The following is a 19,344-nucleotide window of genomic DNA, read 5'->3' as shown; positions in this document are numbered from 1 at the left end:
TTGTTTTTTTGTAGCCTTCCGCAGGTTGTTGTGTGTCCATTGTCTGCCGTCGATCCCCTGCTTCCGGACGTTGTATATATTTCTCAAATTCGCCTCTCGAATTGGCGATGAAACGAAGTCAATCACAGGAGCCGCCCCTCAAAAAGCGAGAAATGTCATCTGACGGCCTAGCACCACCAGAGGAAATGCATATCTTGCAGAGAAGTCCTTCTCCAGACTCAATGCTGGCCCATTGGAGTCGCAACGTCCGCGGCGCTTTCTCGAACATTGGCGGAGGCGAAGAGCCTAACGAGGTCATTAATGGCGCTACTCCTGAACCTTCAAATTTCTTCTCGAACGCGTTCTCGGTCATTAGCAGCCAGGTCCCCCGACTACCAGAGAATGTTGGGCTTGCTCTCTCAATCGCGAGGACAAAACTGTTTAGAAGTGGCCTCGTCGATGACAAACATTACGACGTAAGTGCGAAACCCTTCTGCCAAGGAAGCTGCCAGCGTTCGTGCGGCTTCTCTAACCTTTTGGAGCTATAATGCTGACTGAGAGCAGCTTGAAGCAATCATCCAGGCGGCAGCGTCACTACCACCAAACTCGAAGACATGCAAGGGTCTGGCTGGACTCCTCATTAAGCCACTTTGGAACGATTTGCAGCATCCTCCGTTAGCCTATCTGGGTGACGACTTCAAATATCGCAAGTCAGATGGCTCCAACAACAATATCATGTACCCCCGCCTGGGTGCCGCTGGCTCCTGCTACGCTCGTACTGTGACGCCTGAGACACTTGCTCCGTCCGTTCTTCCAGATGCTGAACTCGTCTTCGAAACGATATTTGCCCGAGAAGGCGAAATTAGGAAGCATCCGAATGAAATTTCGAGTGTTCTATTTTATCTTGCAAGCATTATCATTCATGGTAAATGTGTCTCATATAGGATTTCTCCCTACATCGATTGACTTTCATCTCCAGACATCTTCCGAACCGACGAGCATGATTCGAATAAGCTCAAAAACTCTTCGTACTTAGACCTCAGCCCCTTGTATGGAAGCTCGGATGACCCGAAATCAGATGCATGCGTCGCGAATGTCCGAACCTTCAAGGATGGCATGCTAAAGCCCGACACCTTCAGCGAGACTCGGGTTTACGCACTTCCGGCAGGTGTTGCTGTCTTGTTGCTGTGCTTCAACCGCTTCCACAATTACGTTGCTTCACAGCTGAAGATAATCAACGAGGAAAATCGCTTCAGCGAAGATCCTCGACAATCGCCAGAAGCAGCCCGGAAAAAGGTTGATGAAGATCTTTTCCAAACTGCCAGACTTATTACCTGTGGTCTTTACGTGAACATCATCCTTCACGATTATGTTCGAACCATCCTTAATCTACAGGCCACTGACTCCACTTGGACCCTAGACCCGCGAACAGATTGTGAAAGCATCTTTGATCAGCACGGCGTTCCCTCTGGGATCGGCAACCAGGTCAGCGTCGAGTTCAATTTGGTCTACCGCTGGCACTCAGCAATCAGCGAACGTGACGCCAATTGGGTCGAGGGTCTGTACCGTCATATATTCAAAACCGAGGACATCACGCCTTATCTCCAGGACCGGGAACAATTCTACAAAAAAGTCGGACCGTGGTTTGCAGAGATCAAGGCCAAAAAGCCTGAAGATCGGGAACATCGTGATTTTAGAAGGAATGAGGATGGAAGATTCAACGACGAAGTCCTGGTCAAAATCCTGGCGGAAAGCACAAAAGATGTGGCTGGAGCCTTCGGTTCAAAGAATGTGCCCTTGGTGATGAGGCTGATCGAGGTCATGGGCATCGAACAGGCTCGGAAATGGAATGTCTGTACCTTGAATGAATTCCGAAAATTCTTCAAGCTTGAACCGCACAGAACGTTCACCGATATCACCAAGAATGCTGATGTTGCTCGCACTCTGGAGACACTCTATTCGAAGCCAGACTATGTTGAATTGTACCCGGGTTTGGTTGCTGAAGACGCAAAGCAAGTCTTGGAGCCCGGATCTGGTCTTTGCCCCGGATATACAGTCTCAAGAACAATCCTTGCTGATGCAGTTGCATTAGTAAGAGGTGACAGGTTCTACACCGTGGTATGATGCGGCTTCCCCTCGCTCATTGGCAAACTCTAACTCCTTGCTCACAGGATTATACTCCCGCAAATCTTACTAACTGGGGCTGGAATCTAGTCAAGTCAGATCCGGAGGTCGCTGGAGGTGGTGTCATCTACAACCTGTTGATGCGCGCGATGCCTTCGTGCTACAGAGGCAACTCGGTCTTTGCGATGTTTCCTTTCGTCCGTCCAAGCAAGACCCGTGAGCTGCTGGGGAAAATCAACAAACTGGATGACTATGACTTTTCAGACCCATATATGAAGCCGCCGCCAAAGCCTGTCAAGTCTCATAAAGCAGTTACGGATATTCTCAAAAACAATCGTTCGTTCAAAGTGCCCTGTGAGTACTATAAACTCCACCCAATCCCGCATTGCCAGAAAACTATTCCTCACGCTCGATCACTTCTTGTGCTGTTGTACGCAACATTGGCTGATAATCGTTATTAGGGGGCCCGCATACCAAAGCACTGACAGGTCATGACTTTATGCTGGGTGGAGACGAATTTCACAACCGAGTCCAGCGGCATGAGATTATGGAAAAATTATACACGCCTTGCGACTGGGCGCAGCAAATCCGCGACTACTATGAGCAAACAACTTATCAACTCATCAAAGTACATAGCAACAAGCTACTGGAGAACCGATCTCAGATAGACATTGTTAAAGAGTAAGTACATTCACTCTAGCTTTTCCCTGCGATGGTATGCTTACTCGATGCTCCAGCATTGCTAACCCATCTCACACCCTATTCGCTGCTCGAATGTTTCACCTTCCGGTTGATGACCCAGATCATCTCTTGCCTGGGGCCAACACAAAGAGCTTGTATCTCGGCTTCGCCAGTCTTTTCGCCTATGTTTTCCTCGACAGTGACACTGCCAGATCTTTCAAGCTTCGGACAAACGCGAAGAAAGCGACGGAGAAATTGAGAAACCTTGTGCGAAAGGTCGTGCAGGCCGTTGCACTCGACGAGCACCACCATTTCAACAAGCTATTCGACTGGAGCACCAGCGGGAAGCTTCTGTCAGATTATGGCATCCACATGATCCAACGTTTACTCAACAGGGGGAAAAGAGTGGATGAGGTAGTGGCAGAAATTCTCCCAACTGCTGCAGGGGCCGTAGCGACACAAGCACAAGCAATGGCTCAGATGCTCGATGTGTACCTTGAACCAGACAACATGAGACATTGGCCAGAGATCCGACGATGTGCTTACTCGAACGATCCAGCCGACTTCAAGACACTACAGAAGTACGCACTCGAAGCTTGCAGACTTGCACCAGCTGCATTTGGTCTCTTGCGCACTGCTGCCGAGTCAGGGAAGATTCAAGATGGCAACAGGACCATCTCCTACGAAAAGGGCAATATGATCTACACCGATTTTGTCTCCGCGGGTCGTGACATGAGAACCTTTGGAGGAAACGCAAACGAGATCGACGTCAGCCGTGACCTCAACGATTACATCGATCAGGGTCATGGCCCGCATGACTGCATTGGCCGAAACATCAGTCAGATATCTCTGGCAGTTCAGCTGGGACTTTTTGCCAAATTGAAGAATTTGCAGAGAGTGCCTGGTCAGGCCGGGAAGCTCAAGTACACCACTGAACTTCCTCACGGGAACCCTGGAAGTATTCGGGTATATATGACGGAGGATTGGAGTAGTTGGTGGCCGTTCCCCACCAGTAAGGCTCTCTTTCTCATGTGTGGTACGCCGTGCTGACCATTTTCCTCTAGCAATGAAAGTTCAACACGAAGGCTTCTGCAAAACTATCGAAGAACATACCTCTATCCATGGCCAGAGGAATATCGTGAGGAGGGTAGATAGTGTTATGAGTCCACCTGATATCCACATGAACGGGTGTATTTAAACGGTGCACGGCTGGTTGGTGGGGACAGGAGAAAACACCTAAACTTCCGCATGCTTCCTTTTATTGCTATCGGGGAAATATTTTGCCTTGCGTTCCATTCATATTCCAGCTGTAACTTCTTATCGCTTGTCCATGTTCCTAGCGGGTGAGAAGAAAATACTCTTCGTTGAATTCATATTCGGACTCAAACTGAAGTTTCAATCCCCTTCATCATTGCTGGCAAGGTGTTGGGAAACGATTAGGCTATCATTAGAGCAAACAAGCAAGCATCCGTTCATTCATGCATTGATTAGGGATTTCAAGCGGTCATGTTGTGATATGGAGTAGAGAACAAGAAGAGAAGGCGAAAGTACTCCGTACTACTTGAAGAATGAGGTTATTCTATCTCTATCTCAGTATCCTCGTCCAGTCCTTTACACAACATAAGGACACGCTATTGATTCGCGAGCCAGGCGTACCACCATCAGGAATCGTACTTATATCCCAGATTCAATCGAGAGTGGGCACTGCATCGCTTTCTTTCGAGTCTAGATGGAGGGCACGGTTTTGCAATGAAAAATTAATTTAGCCTTAACAATATCTACCACATGAGTACATGATGTTCGCACATGAACATGGAGAAGTCTTCCTGGTCCTTGGGACTAACTATCCATAATTGCCATGGAGAGCTGTGACATGTTTTGGAGTCGTGCTTTCGGTACAACTGAGACAGCATCAGACTTCGCTGCTGGCGTGTCTGCCTTTGGACCTGGGGACTTTGTTTGATTGCTCAAGTCCAGATCTCTGATGTGTCGTTAGCATGATAAGATTGGCTTGAATTAGAAACGTGGTGGTCCGGTGGAGCAACAGGTCCAAAAATAGTACATTGTCGAATAAGTTAGACATCGGCTTGGTATCTTCACAGGCATCCGATTCGGCGAAGTCCCTTCCCGCGCTTGAGCAATAATTGGAGGCCTTGGGCCACCAAAGCTGTAGGTCCAGTGTCAGCTGGAGTGCGCTATAGCCTGACTAGTTACTGAAATAACGGCCTCCCGCAGTAGGCTGCCGGTCCGCTGTTAGAGAGAGATGCTAGATGAACGTCGCAGTTTTGTGGGGCTCTTGAGGTTATGCCATATTGTAGATGGGTGTTCTAGATCGTGGGAGGTGGTCCCATGATCAAGCCATCCATCAGCCCTTTTCTCCCTCCGCGGAAATGGTTGTGAAACTTGTTCAATAAGATCAGGGGTGGCCAGAGTACCTAGACTGATGGTCTTTCATGATATCGAGGAACAGGCATAACGTAGTAGGTTGCGGCCTTCGCGGACCTCGACTTTCCATCGTCTCAGCCTTCCTATGCCACGGCGGCCAGTCTCTACACATCATACTCCAGATCAAAACTGAACCGTGTCTGAGCACAGAGTCTGTAGGTAAGTTATAGCTGGTCGTCATTGAGGATCGCGCTAAGTCAATATTTCTCACTGATCGTGACCAGTACTCACTAGGAGGCCTTCAAAAGGGGGTCAGAAAGCATTTTGCATTAAAATGAAAACCTAAATCCTTCGTTCGCGAAGTCCAACAAATTAACCAGCTAATTTTTTGTTAGGGGCAATGAGGTCAGAGGGTGCGGAAATTCATTCCGAGGTAATTAAATAAAACGTAGCATTTACATCATCCACACGGACCACAATGTTACACGGCCCCTGACGGACCACAACGCCATGATCGCTGGCAGGGGAAATCTCCCTGATATTGAGCTGAGAGCTGTGAGCCGGTTCTTCGTCTGCTTCATCTGACGCGACGGGGATGATTCCATTGGTTCATAGCTGCGAGATATGGTATTTCCCATCCTCCACGGTGTTTCCTTCACCTTGGACGAATATCTACCCTCTCTTAGGAAAAGTTGACTAAGAAGAAGAACAGCTCTTCCTTGCATTGCATTGTCCTCTGTGACTGATGACCTGCAGTGACGTATTTGATGTTCCTGATCTACTACTCCAACCTTAACTTCTCTGTTCTCTACGCCTTACTCCGAACGAAGTTTCACCGAATAGCCACTATTGCAACATGCCACCGTATGTCTCTAGAACTGCGATGCTACGCGCTCATCTCAAGATGCCGTTAGTGCAGCATGCTTACAGGACAATTAGAACACTTCCCTGCTTCACCCTGGAAGGGAAGAACTGCATAGGCAGGTCGACATCCTCTCACTCTGATCTCTTCTATGACTAACCTGTTTGCTTGTCAGTGACTGGGTGCCATCCACCTTCCTCCTTTTCTCCACTCCCCGTAGCTGACTGAACCTTCGCAATAGCGCTTCTCAAGGGCTGGGCAAGGAGATCCTGACCGCCTTTGCGCGTTCTGGCGCTCACGGCGGGGCTGTCGACCTCTCCATTGGCTCGGCCAAGCAATCCGTGTCAGAAATCAACACTGAGCTCAAAGAATCCGGGCTGCCTCCTGCCAACCTCAAGGGTTATGAATGTGATACATCTTCTGAGGAAGGCGTGAAGAGCACTTGGCAACAAATACTGAAAGACTTCCAAAGGATAGACGTCGTAGTCACCAACGCAGGGATCATTGGGGAGTCGCCGGCGGAGGAATACCCGTTCGAGGACTGGAGGAGGTTGTTGGAGGTCAACGTGAACGGGACCTTCTTGTTTGCGAGGGAAGCTGGGAAGCACATGCTGGAAAAAGAGATCAAGGGAACCATCATCATGATCTCGTCTATGTCCGGCCTTGTGGTGAATCGACCTCAGAAGCAAAGTGCGTACAATGTGGTACGTCCGCTCATTTCATCCTCCACCCCTCTTCGCACTATGCTTACCTTCTGTTGGGCGTAGTCGAAAGCAGCGACGACGCAAATGATGAAATCCTTTGCCACCGAATGGGCCCCACACGGGATCCGCGTGAATGCGCTCTCACCAGGTTACATTCAGACACCGAAAAACGAGGGGGAGGAGATGAAAAAGAGGTCCAAGGAATGGATCCAGCACATTCCGCTCGGCCGCGTCGCCAAACCTGACGAGTTCAGAGGCACGGTGGTCTGGATGGCCAGTGATGCTAGCAGTTACATGACTGGTGCAGACATCGTTGTTGATGGCGGCTATACCGCTTGGTGAACGTTTTAATTCAGCCTGGGAACGGTTGTTGAGCTAGTGGGTGCAGCCGCAGTAATGCTTCAATCTTGTGCTAGTCTTAGAGAGTGCCATAGAGCTTCCGAGGTCTTAAGGCTGACCCAGGAGGTTGCATTGTGCAGGAGACCAAGACAGAAATAAGCTCTGCTATTCCTCGTGTCACTAAACGGGCTGTATTTCTTAATCAGGAATAATGCCGCCGTGACTCAGGGCCATAATTCTGTTGCACTGAACATGAAAAATTAATCCCAATCCTGGACTCTCTTGACAAGCACGCTGACTCCGTTCTTCCCCTTCGTTTCAGGAATAAGCTGATCGCTCCCAAACTCTACGTCCTCGACAGTGGTTCCTTGCAGTTCAAGGTCGAAGCGGGAAACCACAGCGGCGAGGCAGAGGTAGAGTTCTGCCCAAGCAAGACTTGGTGGGGTAAGATGATGAATTAGTACAAGTTAGAGTGGATTGGTAGATGGAGGGATAGAATGATCGATGGAGATGAAGGTTATTAGAGAAGGTGAAATCGGGCGGTCAAAAGGTAAAAGCAAGGGGAGGTTGTAAAGGTAGTTACTCACTGAATCCCCACGCAGTTCCTAGCACCCTTCGAGAACGGCAGCAGATAGCGCTCTAGCCTCCTTCGCTCCGCAGCATCCACCATCCAGCGCTCCGGCTTGAAAGCAGCAGGGTCGGGGAAGATGGTCTCGTCCTCGTGCATGAAGATGCGGGTCATACCGACCGGGGTGCCGGGCATGATCTCCCAGTCGCCGTACCTGATGATCTGATCGGGGGATATCCGAGGGAGCCGCGCGGAGACACCGGAAGAGAGACGGAGCCCTTCAAGACAGGTGGCGGTGAGGTAGGGGAGCTTTTCGAGTTGCAGGAGCTTTGCCGGCGTGTACGGGTCTGGCTGGAGGGTTCGGATCTCGGCGCGGAGTCTTTGGAGTATAGGCCGATTGAGGCAGAGGTGGACGGTGATGACGCGGAGCGTGTGCGCCGTGGTCTCGGTGCCGGCGCTGACAATACTCTGTACTTGATCGCGGAGGCACTCTACAGTCTTTTCCTGTGCCGGGAGGACGTCCGATTTCAGGATCTCACGGAAGACTGTCTGGTGGAATTTTTCGTTGATTGCTCCGCTCTCCGCAGCTGACATGACTTTCATGATCTGGACAATGCAGTCCTGAGCGAGTTGGTTAGTGATTCAGGACGTCCAGATACTCTTTGACTCACATCTTGAAATGCCTTCCAATGACCGGATTTTGGCAGCAGCTTCTGGATGACCCAGCTTGGGGTCATAGCGTAGATTTGATTGAACCAGGGAATGTGCTTTCCCAGGTGCCAGATAGGGCCCACGCCTTTAACACAATCACACAGGTCTGCATTGAAGTCCTCATGGTCCAGGTTCCCGTAGCTTTTCTCCATAGCATACTCCGTAACAATGTCCATGGTGAAAGCTGCATAAGCATACCCAAGAGGCATGACCTTGCCTGAATCTGCAAATTCCTCCATGCGCCTCGAGAGTTTCTCAACCTGGCCTTGAAGCACCGGTTCAAGGGAAACAATCTTTTTCTTTGAGAAGAAGGGATTCAGAGATGCTCGTCTGATCCTGTGCAGATTGTGATCAGTTGTACCGTGCGCGGAGAACGGAGCGTTAAGTGGCTTGACGGCAAACTCGTCTTTATTGAAGCGACCATCATGCCCATACAGCTTTTCGTAGAAATCGTGATCGTTGATGTGGAGCTCATAAGGGCTTATGCGCACAATGGGGCCTTGTGTGAATCGTCGTGTCAGCCGAGCAGACGTTTATGTGGAAGACTTGCAGGCAAGGGAAGACTGTAAAAGAAGTAGCTGTAACCATATTTATCATGCATCTCCTTGATTTTGAAGATGTACATCCCTCCTTTCCACAAATCGTAGTAGGCTTCATAGTATCGTGTGATCGCTGCCAACCTAGGACCAGGAAACTTTGCAAGCGGATGCAAGAAAAGACGATAGAAAGCAAGACTGATAAGATATGAGAGGGCTAGAGCACTGGAAAGTAACAACAGTTTGGGATACATGAGAGTTCCCATGATGCCCACCGTGAAGGAAGAAGAACTATACTACGGTATAGTAGGTATCAGAGATTCATTCAAGGAAAGCCAACCAACTATAAATGAATTGCAGGTAACCGTGGCCCAATGGGTGGAAATTGCATAAGCTTGTACGTAACGCGTAGTTGCTACTGCAATGCTCATCCTACTGTAACATAAGTGAAAGTTGAGCGTTACAGTAGGATGAGCATTGCAGTAGCAGCTACACACTGCGCGCGGGGGTTATCCACCACTCTGTTGTAAAATTCGATCTTTTTTGATGGGTCAACGGAGCGGGTGCCAAGAGAACATTATTATCCACCTCTCTGGCGTAGCATAAGCCAATTTATCATTGGCTGACAGCCGCGCAGCAGATATAAGCTTATTATGTCCACCAACGGGAAGCTCACAGTTCGACCTTAAATCTTTTAAGGTCATATTAGTGGCGGCGATTCAGCTAATGATAAACTGGCTTATTTTATACTAGTAGGGCTAAGAGACTTAAGGTTAAGGTTACGAGATTAACCTAATCTGGCTAATTTAGTGGCTGGCACTGACTAATCAAAAAGAGATCGAATTTTACGACAGAGTGGTGGATAGTAGGGTGCAACCCCCTGTAAGTGGGTTCCGGAGGGATCCACCCGTTGGGCCACGGCTAGGTAGAGATGAGTAACAGCAAACATCGACCGGCTCAGTTGGCCCCTCCTCAGCCCAGCTACCAAAATGCTCATGTACTTAGCAGGCGAAGGCCCTCTGGAAACTATGCCTAAATTACCATCAATGTGTGCTTAGTTTTGGCCTAACTGTGATATGATCTAGTTTACAAAGAATTATGCAGCTAAACATCTGAAATCCAATAGAATTATATTATTTAAGACGTCATTTTCATCAAATGACAGTCAGATTATGACTAAATTCTAGTCACTTAAGCCTCTTGACCATTTTGGAAATAACAAAACATCTGTTAAATTACTAAGGATCAATACCTCATCATTTTCAGAGCCCTTCTCTTATTAAGTAGGTTGTATGCAGAACCTCTTACCTCATTATAATTTTTGCAGTTCTCTCAGTGATGCCACAGGATGCAGACAAAGAGCTGCCGTAATGATTTTTTAAAGATGCACTCAAAGTAAAGAGTAAGAGCCCCCGCAAAAAGGTTGCATACCATGTAACCTTTCGTTTCTTTTGTCATTGACCTGTGAACACAATCCTCCTAAGCCTGAGTGCAGTATGGAGTACATACCACGTACTCCATCTTCCTTGTCTAACAGACTGTCCCACCACTAAACCGTACACTGCGTAGATCTACATCAATGGACCAATTCTCCCTCTCAGGCTCACGCCCCACTATGCCTGACCGTTTTGGTCGTCATTTTCGTTTGATTCCAGTTAACTAGCTGGATCGTCTTTTTAACGATAGAGTAATGTTGTGAAAATGAGGTCAGTCTGACCCGGGAGGTGAAGTAAGGAACGCTAAGACCTAGGTCACGTGATCGCATTGGAGAGATCAGATGTACTCTGTACAACGATTATCGTCACGCCTGGTATCAAAAGACAGTACATAAACTGCTTCGCCAGATGGACAGCGCTGATAGGTTTAGGCTGCTACATGGTCCGAGCCCAACTTGGACAATCACGCAGTCACGTGATCGCGGCCCTTGCGTTAGGGCTCTTGCCGCCGCTGCCCTCCAACAAATATCACAATGGCATTTGCCTACGCTGCGATTACGATATCATTGATGCTGTGTTGAGTTAAAACCTCGGAAAGATGAAAGCAGGAGAACAATCTTTCTGGATCATCTGGCTATAAAATCTCCAGCAAGTCCAGCTTGGGCTTTCGTGGTAGAAAACGCGATCAGGTCGCTTGTTCAATATGCGGTTGCTCAATACATCAACAACTAAGCCCGAGGAGTTCAAGCCGGACCAGATTCCCCCCTACGCCATCCTCTCGCATAGATGGGCCGACGATGAGGTGTCTTTAAACGATCTAGCACATTCATCCAAGAGACAGACCACCAGATACCAAAAGATCCAAAGTTGCTGCCGACAGGCCGCGCAGGATGGCTTCGACTGGGTCTGGGCTGACACGTGCTGCGTCGTATAGCCCCACCACCGGTGACAATTCCCTACGAAAATGGCGGTGTCTGCCGCCGAAAACGGCGGGAGTCGTCACTCGGTTTTAAGCCCTGTTTTGAGTCATAACAACCCCGCGGCTGAGCTGCAGTGATCAAGCTGTTAATTTGCCTGGATTCTGCCTGGATTTTAGCCCCGCAGGACAGAGCCGGAGTGTTGAGATGTTAGATATGAAGGTGATGAATCTCTAATAACTTTCTGATGAACATTGCTACCACTCTGTGGAAGTGAGTTGCAATAGCAAGTTATTCTATCTAAATGAGGGTGCAGAGAGTGCATTTATACGTACAAAGTTGCGATACCAAGCGAAATAGCGCGAAACGCAGATGCCGAAAATACATGCGGAGCTCATGTCAAGTCTGTAACAAAACACTGGTGCAACGCGTAGCAGAATGCACTCAAACAGTTCCACACTTTCCTTATGCTATTCCTGTTGAGACTTGTGGCGTGGACCTTGATTCTCTGTACGCACAGGCAAGGCGCTCTCTACAGAGCCTATCTCCTAGCCATATCAACGGTCTTTATATATCCATACGCTCGCCCCCACTGTCGTTACCTCGCTGTCGGCCCTGACGCAGGAATAGCGGTGTTACCTGCGCCCACGCTATTACCTACCTTCTCCACCTACCAACATGATATTCGCCTCACAACAATTCTTATCACATATTCTCAACAGACAGAGACAGACCGCGAGAGAGAGATCAATTCATCGAGAGACGGCTGGATAGAGCATAATGAACAATAACGGTATATTACATCATCTACCTCAATTCGTACGTCTTCCAGTTCCTCCAAGCAATTTCTTCGGTTGACCGCTCCAGAATATTATTCGATTCAGCCACCGAGCGAAGCTTTGTCAAGTCTGTGAGGGTCTCGATCTTGAAAAGATCTTCTATCCAAGAGGGGAAAACCCAGAAGTGATTGGAACTATCGTAAATACGAGGTTCTGGATTACATGCCAGTTCTGTGTCTTGTGCCATCTGTTTCTAAAGGCGCTAGAAGATGACTATTGGTTTGCCAACAAATGTCGTCTTCAGCAGAAAGGTTGGGTCCTAGTACTGAGCGCTAGAAACAGTCATGGATGCCATATGCCCCACGGCTGCACTGAGCGCATTTGGAGACAACAAATATACGTCCAATTATACTGGAATTTCAATCGGGATACGGATCTAATCCATCTAAAATTGTTTACCCCCGCCGTACAAGTTCTTGCAGATGAACAAGAGCTAGATTGGAGAGGAATACTGAGCAGATACACAGTGAAAGAGTCTATACATTTAGGGGTACGGAACTTTGGGCTTGGGCGGTGGATCGATATTCCACGAATAGACATTGACACTGTCAAGCGGTGGCTGCAGATTTGCGACCGCGAGCACCGGCGTGAGACCAGCTATTACCGCTGTATTCCCATGAAAACGAGGGATTCGCCAAATTTCTCCAGTTTAAGATTTATCGATTTAGAGCTAAACTGTATAGTTCAGTGGACATCTAAGGCCCTGCCGATCTACCTGGCTCTCAGTTACGTATGGGGAAGTTCAGATGAAGGATCTCATCTGAAACTAAACCAGGAAACCTCAAGCTGGCTTTTAACGCCTAGCAGTTTAGCTAAATTCGATAACCGGATTCCTCGTACTATCGGTGATGCTATGGTTTTAACCAAACGCTTGGGTCGACGCTACCTTTGGGTGGATGCCCTTTGCATTCAGCAGGATAACCTTTTCGATAAGAATGCGCAGATTCCTCTTATGGCCCATATCTACTCACAAGCAGACTGCACCATCGTTGCGGGTGCTGGGGCAAATGCTTGGGCTGGCTTGCCAGGGGTTGGGACACCCCGTACTGGGAGACAATATGGAGCGCACGTCAAAGGCTTCGATTTGATAACCACCCGACAGCATTTCCGAAATGGGATGCAAAATTCCGTTTGGGAAACAAGAGGGTGGACCTTGCAAGAAAAAGTGTGCTCGCGAAGGATGCTAATCTTCACGGAAAGACAGGTTTTCTTTCAGTGCAAATCAAGTTTACTATACGAAGACACTAATTTAGAGAGTGAGGCCATGAATTTTGGCGGCCCTGCTTCGGCCCATGAATCAGCCGCCAACCTATTTGCCTCTCCTGCTAGTGCATATATTTCGACTGTGAATGACCTGTGCAAACGATCCTTCGGCCTTGAGAACGATATCTTGCATGCCTTCAAAGGTATCGAGATGTGGCTTTATGACTTTTCTCTGAAAGAAAGAGAAAAAGGAGAAAGCCGCTTCCACGATCTTGTGGAGTATTTCCATTGGGGTTTCCCGGAGTCGATATTTGATGCGGTAGTCTCCTGGTCTTTTCCGGTGCACAATCCTTCTTGGAGAAGAGACCATCAGTCATTCCCAGGATGGTGTTGGGCAGGCTGGAAACTCCAGCCTACGCTTAATTTCACATGCCCCTTCCCCGGCCCTATGGTCAACGTCAAATTTGCCTGGTTCGTGTTTGACGAGAATAGTAGGCTACGGCGTTTAAGAACACTACCTGAACGGATAGGTGCACGCCAAGTACCTTCCGAAGAACATAAACAAGCTCAAGACGAAGTATCACTAAGGCACATTCCAACAATACCTAGCCATATTCCCCAATCTCATTTGTTGTTTTTCTGGGCCACAGAATCGCTACTTACGGTCGACCAGCATGGCCGCAAATACTCCTATCTGCAAAGAGACTACTCAACTTTACAGAACTGCACGTTCATCATTCGAAATCCATACACAGGAGATCAAATTGGAGAGATTACACTGCATAAGGAGTGGCGATCGCGGCAGCCGGACAAACTTCCTTTCATAACCGTAGCCAAAGCCTGCGACGGAGATCTGACTATCCGAAACCCAGATTTTGGATGGTATGTTATGTTGGTTGAATGGATTGATGGAATTGCACACCGAGTCCAGATGCTTGAAAGGCCGATACAAAATGAAATCTGGGATAGAACAATCCCCCAAAGAAGACTTGTATCCCTTGCTTAGGTTAGTTGAATTATCAATCATCTTTCAAAATTGAAAATGTTGATACTTTTTTTATCTTCTTTCTCTCCAGCATGTGAGAGAGGGGTTACAGAGCTTATTTCTTGGGTCTATTCATAGTTGCTAGGTGCATAAGAAAGATCGCTTTTAGGAATCTTCAAAAGGTCATGTGTAACTTAAATCATTTCTGGCATTAGGTAGTTGAAAAATCTTGGGGAAAAAATCAGCGTTCGGAAACAGCACAACCGTTCCAATCGTACAAATGGTACCGTGGTACCGACTAAGCAGTCCTGGTCGTTCCAACGCTACAAAACCAGGCCCTCTGTACCATTGCAATTGAACCAGTACCGAAATAGGTAGTAGATATACTCCGTAGATAGCTTGGAATTGAGAATTAAGAAAGGAGGGGGGGTCCGCCGCGCCTTGTTTGCTGCTAAGTTGAATTTATCAACTAATTAGAATGTCTACACGTAACTCCTGCGATTTGTCTGCTTTTGATTAGTCAATTTCCTTCTGTAATTTCGCTTTAATTTTGTCACACAAATAGAGCACGTTTTTAGTGGTACTAAGCTCACAATCTCACTGAATCGAAATAGGCTTAATAAGGATATTATTAAGAACATGGAATGTCTAAATCGGTGATATTAGACTATAGTGGGCTGGCTCCAGCCGAGTTTCTTTGCCCATGATTGGTTGCTATTTCGGAGATAACCATGCAGGAATTTGCCTTGTTCTCCTTTTTGCGGACGGCAGAGGACATCAGGCTGAGGCATCATTGTGGACTTAAGAGAGTGGAAAGGCGAGTTGCGGTCTCTCCACCTTCTTTTCAAGTCCTTTGCATTCTCAATTTAGCACCGCTTTACACAATGTCAAATCCATCCTCTACCAATATCAGTCAGAGAAGGAATGGCCCGTCAGAGACCACAGGACACTCAGATGATCTCGAAGGGGCCAGCAAATCCCTTTCGCAAGAAGAAAAAGTCGTCTTACAAGTCATCGATGCGCCATATGACGGAACAAGGCCGCAGAAACGTGAAGTGTTGTGCTTGGGTGACAACATTGCTGAGGGAATGAGAAGTCTTCCGCCACATAGTAGAGGACTGCAAGGATTTTAGATGTTACTGTCCATTCTGATTTCATCATCACCGGCCTCAGAGATATGAAGGGTCCGGAGACAACACGGCCAGCTAGAGATGTCTTGATAAAGTTTCTGCAAGATACATATACGCAGCCAACTTGAGGAACGGCGAATTTTTAGATGGCTCAATGATCCGCTTCCCGTCAACGATATCGGTAGCATATCCTCCCAATTGTCTCAGCGTTTGGGCGGCGGCAACACACGTTTTTATCGCCTTGTCAACCGTATGAGCCTGCAACAGGATCCTTTGGATCTTGACCTCCGTCCAAGAGACTCATACTTGACTTGTGCGCAAGTTACAGATGACCGATTGATAGGTGAGTGTGTTTGATTATGTTGTGCCCTGTTGCTTATAAGCCTGCAGTCATCATAGTGAACGATGTCGGGTCCCGGCAAAATTTTCGCAGGAACAATTCTAGTGAGGACCATATCCTGTTTGAGAATCCACGCAGTATTTCGAAGATGCTGGATGGGACGAGTTGGACCTCCCTTTCGGACGGATCCCCCGACACTTTCGCCAAACTCTTAGTCCTGGACTTCTTTCTTGCGTCCATTTATTTGCAACCCGTTGATTACTATCGACCCCTAATCTACCCACAATTGCCCAAAAACAAGTCCTGACGTTTTCGCTCACCAAAAACCCTCATCTTCAAGTTCCGTTAGGCCTCTTCGAACCTCGTCTATCTACTAAGAGCAGGGAGGCATTCAAGGAGTGTTATAAGCTTGCAGGATTCCATTCGTTGGGTGCTCGCAACTCTCAAGCCAACTATCATCGCAGGCACACAGCAGCCTCACCACGAAGACCGTGACAGACGCGTGCAAGTGCTGGAGAGACTGTGTTTGGAGCGAGGCGAAAACGCCCGGAGGGCCGTAAAGGCTCTAACCGCCAGCTGGACTACCTGACAAAGAGGCACGCCATCCGTGAAGCCAAAACGATCAAAATTCCGACAATACTGGCCTCCTTGTATTTGCCCTTGTCACTCTCGGCCTCCTTGCTGAGCATGCAATCTCCATTCAAAAAGATAGCCCGCAACGAAGTGAACTTGGTTGGAACAAACCTCCTGTTCGACTTCCTTGGCGTATTCATCGGGCTCGCCACCGTCACTTTATTCATCATATATGCCATTAGACTCGGCCTTTGGGTCAGATCAAACGGACTGGGTATGCTGTCGAAGAAATTCTCCGGCCCGTTCTCGATATTCTACTATGGAAGACGATGGCGCTATGATGGGCTAGGAGGCCAAATTTTTGATATCATCCGCGTCGTCACTGCATGGTGGGTCGGCGCCGGACTTTGCATCACGCTCCTGGTGATATTTCTCGTTGGCATGCTGAACACGGCCCCAATCGCATGGACAACTGCCAGATGGATGTTCACAGCGTATCTTGCGGTTAGCGGGGCTCTCCTCGGGTGCTATATCGGTTGTTACTATTACATGTACTACAAGAGCTTCGGGGGCGATAGACTCCGTGTGTTACGTGTGCCAGCTCTAATTGGCAGGCGATAGATAAGCTCCTGTTGCTCATCTGCGCCTTTGGCTACTCGTTACACGTTACAATCAAGTACTTGAACAACCCATTGCACCGTGCTCTCCTCTCAGTAAGCTCGGATTGAAATCGTTTGCTAATATGTTCGGAGATTCAGAAGCTAGCTTATACAATATCAATAACGAGTTCACTTGCATCTATAAGTGAGTCATAGTTGTCTGTGTAATCTAGTAAAGCTAGAGACAGTTGTACACCTGGCTAGTAAGCAGGGCAGCGCATGCGCTACGACAATTGACAGCTACTTAGCTATAACTTAGACTGTCCAATTATCGCTCACGTTATACCCCTGCAATTGATATCCAAGAACAAAAATAGACTTTATATAAGCCTTTACTGCTCCGGTCTGGTTTAGCCAGGGTAAGTCGTCGCAGTCCCACCTCGTCATCCAGTCATTTTCAGAGCTGCTGCTCCAACCAACTTTTCACACACGACGGCGGCAGAGGAGGACGTTTGATATCCTTGCCGTGCCTGCGTGACTGCGTGGAGTCTGTTTACTCTTAGGTAGTTACGAAGGGCTGGTCGGCTAGAATATGAACACCATCCACGGAGACTGGTGAATTTTCCACTTCCTCATGCGACCTTTGGCATCTACACAACGCGCGATCGACTGCTCGGCGCTTTCAGTCGTCGATGATTACGGAACACACCAGCTGGAAGTACGTCCTGCTTGGTGAGCCTTGCTTGCATCGATTTCCCCGCGAATCGGCCATCCTGCGACTGTCTTTTAGGTTTCAAGGAGAGAAAGGCTGATGGAGTCTTCTGGCATGCGGAGAAGAAATCGGCTGAAAATTCACGGGAGAGGCCACGCTTCGTAGGCATCATGTGGAAGATGGGTGCGGGGTGGGCATTGGTTGCTGTAACGCCACCATCAACAGTGGAGTCCAAAGGTTCGAGAGAAGGGCAACCAAAGATAGAGAGACCTGCAGGAGAGAAGGCGCTATGGCGTGGTCTTCGGGGCTGAGCAGACAGCGCTGGTGAGTTTATAAAGCGGCAATCTTTGGCGTGATGCATGGAAATGGACAAGATAAATAGGCAGTTGTAGCCAACGCGAATTTGGCAAAGGATTAGAGTCGCTCATCTATAAATGAAGCCCCTCGCCTTCCTCTCTTGGATCCAGCGGCTTTTTCTCCTCAAGATTAAGAGCCTGCATTTACCCCTTCTCTTCCGTATTGTCTATAATTTTCTGCAGCGCACCGGTAATCCCACTGTGACGGACAGCGTCCACTCCTACCAACCTCATTCTGGAAGGATAGCTCATTTCCTCACAGCACGCTGCTCCTTTCTAACAAACTCTAGACCTGTCCTCGAGCAATTCTAGCTCGAGGCAATCATCCATTGCTAGTCAGAACAAACCGGTAGACGGTTTTCGCAACTTTTGAGGTGCTTTCTGTTTTGAAAATAGTGCTGATCATATCTAATGTGTCTCCAAAGAACTATTATGTGGACGGTGATAAAATCGATGACGACGAGCTTCCTTCGCTCCAGAGACTCCTCTCACCTGCAATGCAGGCCAGGCAGTCTAACCTCAAAGTGAGCTGGTCATCATAAACGGCTTACGATGGCCTTGCGCTGATTGAATTTGGCTAATAGCCTTTAACATACCTGTCCGCCTTCGGAAATACCCGCGCTGTCAGATTCAAAGACAATTAAAGATTAAAGTCCTTGAACTGAATGTAAACAGCACTTGCGAATCAAACAGGCTGGTACTGTCATCATTGCTTATGACCGAAAGATGAAAGAGCCGCTATTAAAGAGGTGAAGGGATGCAGCAGAGGTGAATTATTGAGGTTAAAAGCAATCTGTCATACTGATAGTAAAACAAGCAGATCTGTCAGCAAATGTAGGAGAGTGCCTTCTTGCCCAGGACGTGGGTTATGACTACCAGAAAGATGTTTGCGTTTTGGACTCTTGTTGATAGAGATGTTGGAATCGGACTTGGTCTTGATCAGGGGTTCGAGCCAGAAACCGTACCATGTGTTACGGGCTGTCCTAGGCCGGGCTAGGTACTACGGTATTGGGCAGAAACATCCCTAGTACGGCGCTAGTATTTGTTCCTCAAACAGCTGCTTTATGTAACTACTAGGCTGACCATGAGTTAGCTGTACTGAAATAAGTTAATCCTGTGGATACTGACGAGAGAAGCCTCAATAAAGCGTGGTGGCGACGTATTTACTTAGCACCGTACTAGGAACACTTCTGCCTCCTACCATATGTAATCTGTAAGGCATCTGGAGTAGAGCAGGCAGCCAAAACTGGGCGGGGTTGATAGTTATTGCCAAGCCCGGGCGGACGATTATCCCGAATCAGGCGAAAACGAAACTGGCGCCCCAATCTGGTTGCTCGGAGAAAGCCGGTAAAAAATTGCCTACTG

General features: G+C 48.1%; 3 protein-coding genes across 3 annotated transcripts; 2 read left to right on the top strand and 1 right to left on the bottom strand.

Moving 5' to 3' along the window:
- Nucleotides 1–107: 107 nt before the first annotated feature.
- On the top strand, nucleotides 108–7,077 carry EPUS_05413 (uncharacterized protein; the record flags this gene model as incomplete). The annotated part of the gene is made up of 9 exons (XM_007806283.1): nucleotides 108–455; nucleotides 544–904; nucleotides 959–2,097; nucleotides 2,151–2,457; nucleotides 2,565–2,784; nucleotides 2,841–3,796; nucleotides 3,849–3,972; nucleotides 6,273–6,735; nucleotides 6,799–7,077. 9 exons carry the CDS (start codon nucleotides 108–110, stop codon nucleotides 7,075–7,077), a joined length of 4,197 nt encoding a protein of 1,398 aa, XP_007804474.1.
- Nucleotides 7,078–7,334: 257 nt separating this feature from the next.
- EPUS_05412 (uncharacterized protein) lies at nucleotides 7,335–9,155 on the bottom strand (the record flags this gene model as incomplete). The annotated part of the gene is made up of 4 exons (XM_007806282.1): nucleotides 7,335–7,509; nucleotides 7,662–8,263; nucleotides 8,314–8,852; nucleotides 8,939–9,155. 4 exons carry the CDS (start codon nucleotides 9,153–9,155, stop codon nucleotides 7,335–7,337), a joined length of 1,533 nt encoding a protein of 510 aa, XP_007804473.1.
- Nucleotides 9,156–12,376: 3,221 nt separating this feature from the next.
- On the top strand, nucleotides 12,377–17,934 carry EPUS_05411 (uncharacterized protein; the record flags this gene model as incomplete). The annotated part of the gene is made up of 5 exons (XM_007806281.1): nucleotides 12,377–14,166; nucleotides 16,249–16,816; nucleotides 16,927–17,025; nucleotides 17,598–17,643; nucleotides 17,702–17,934. 5 exons carry the CDS (start codon nucleotides 12,377–12,379, stop codon nucleotides 17,932–17,934), a joined length of 2,736 nt encoding a protein of 911 aa, XP_007804472.1.
- Nucleotides 17,935–19,344: the final 1,410 nt, after the last annotated feature.

The sequence above is a fragment of the Endocarpon pusillum genome, assembly GCF_000464535.1.
Source record: "Endocarpon pusillum Z07020 unplaced genomic scaffold scaffold5276, whole genome shotgun sequence".
NCBI lineage: Eukaryota > Fungi > Ascomycota > Eurotiomycetes > Verrucariales > Verrucariaceae > Endocarpon > Endocarpon pusillum.
Note: the sequence above shows the minus strand (reverse complement) of the source record. Positions and strands in the feature narration are given on the sequence as shown.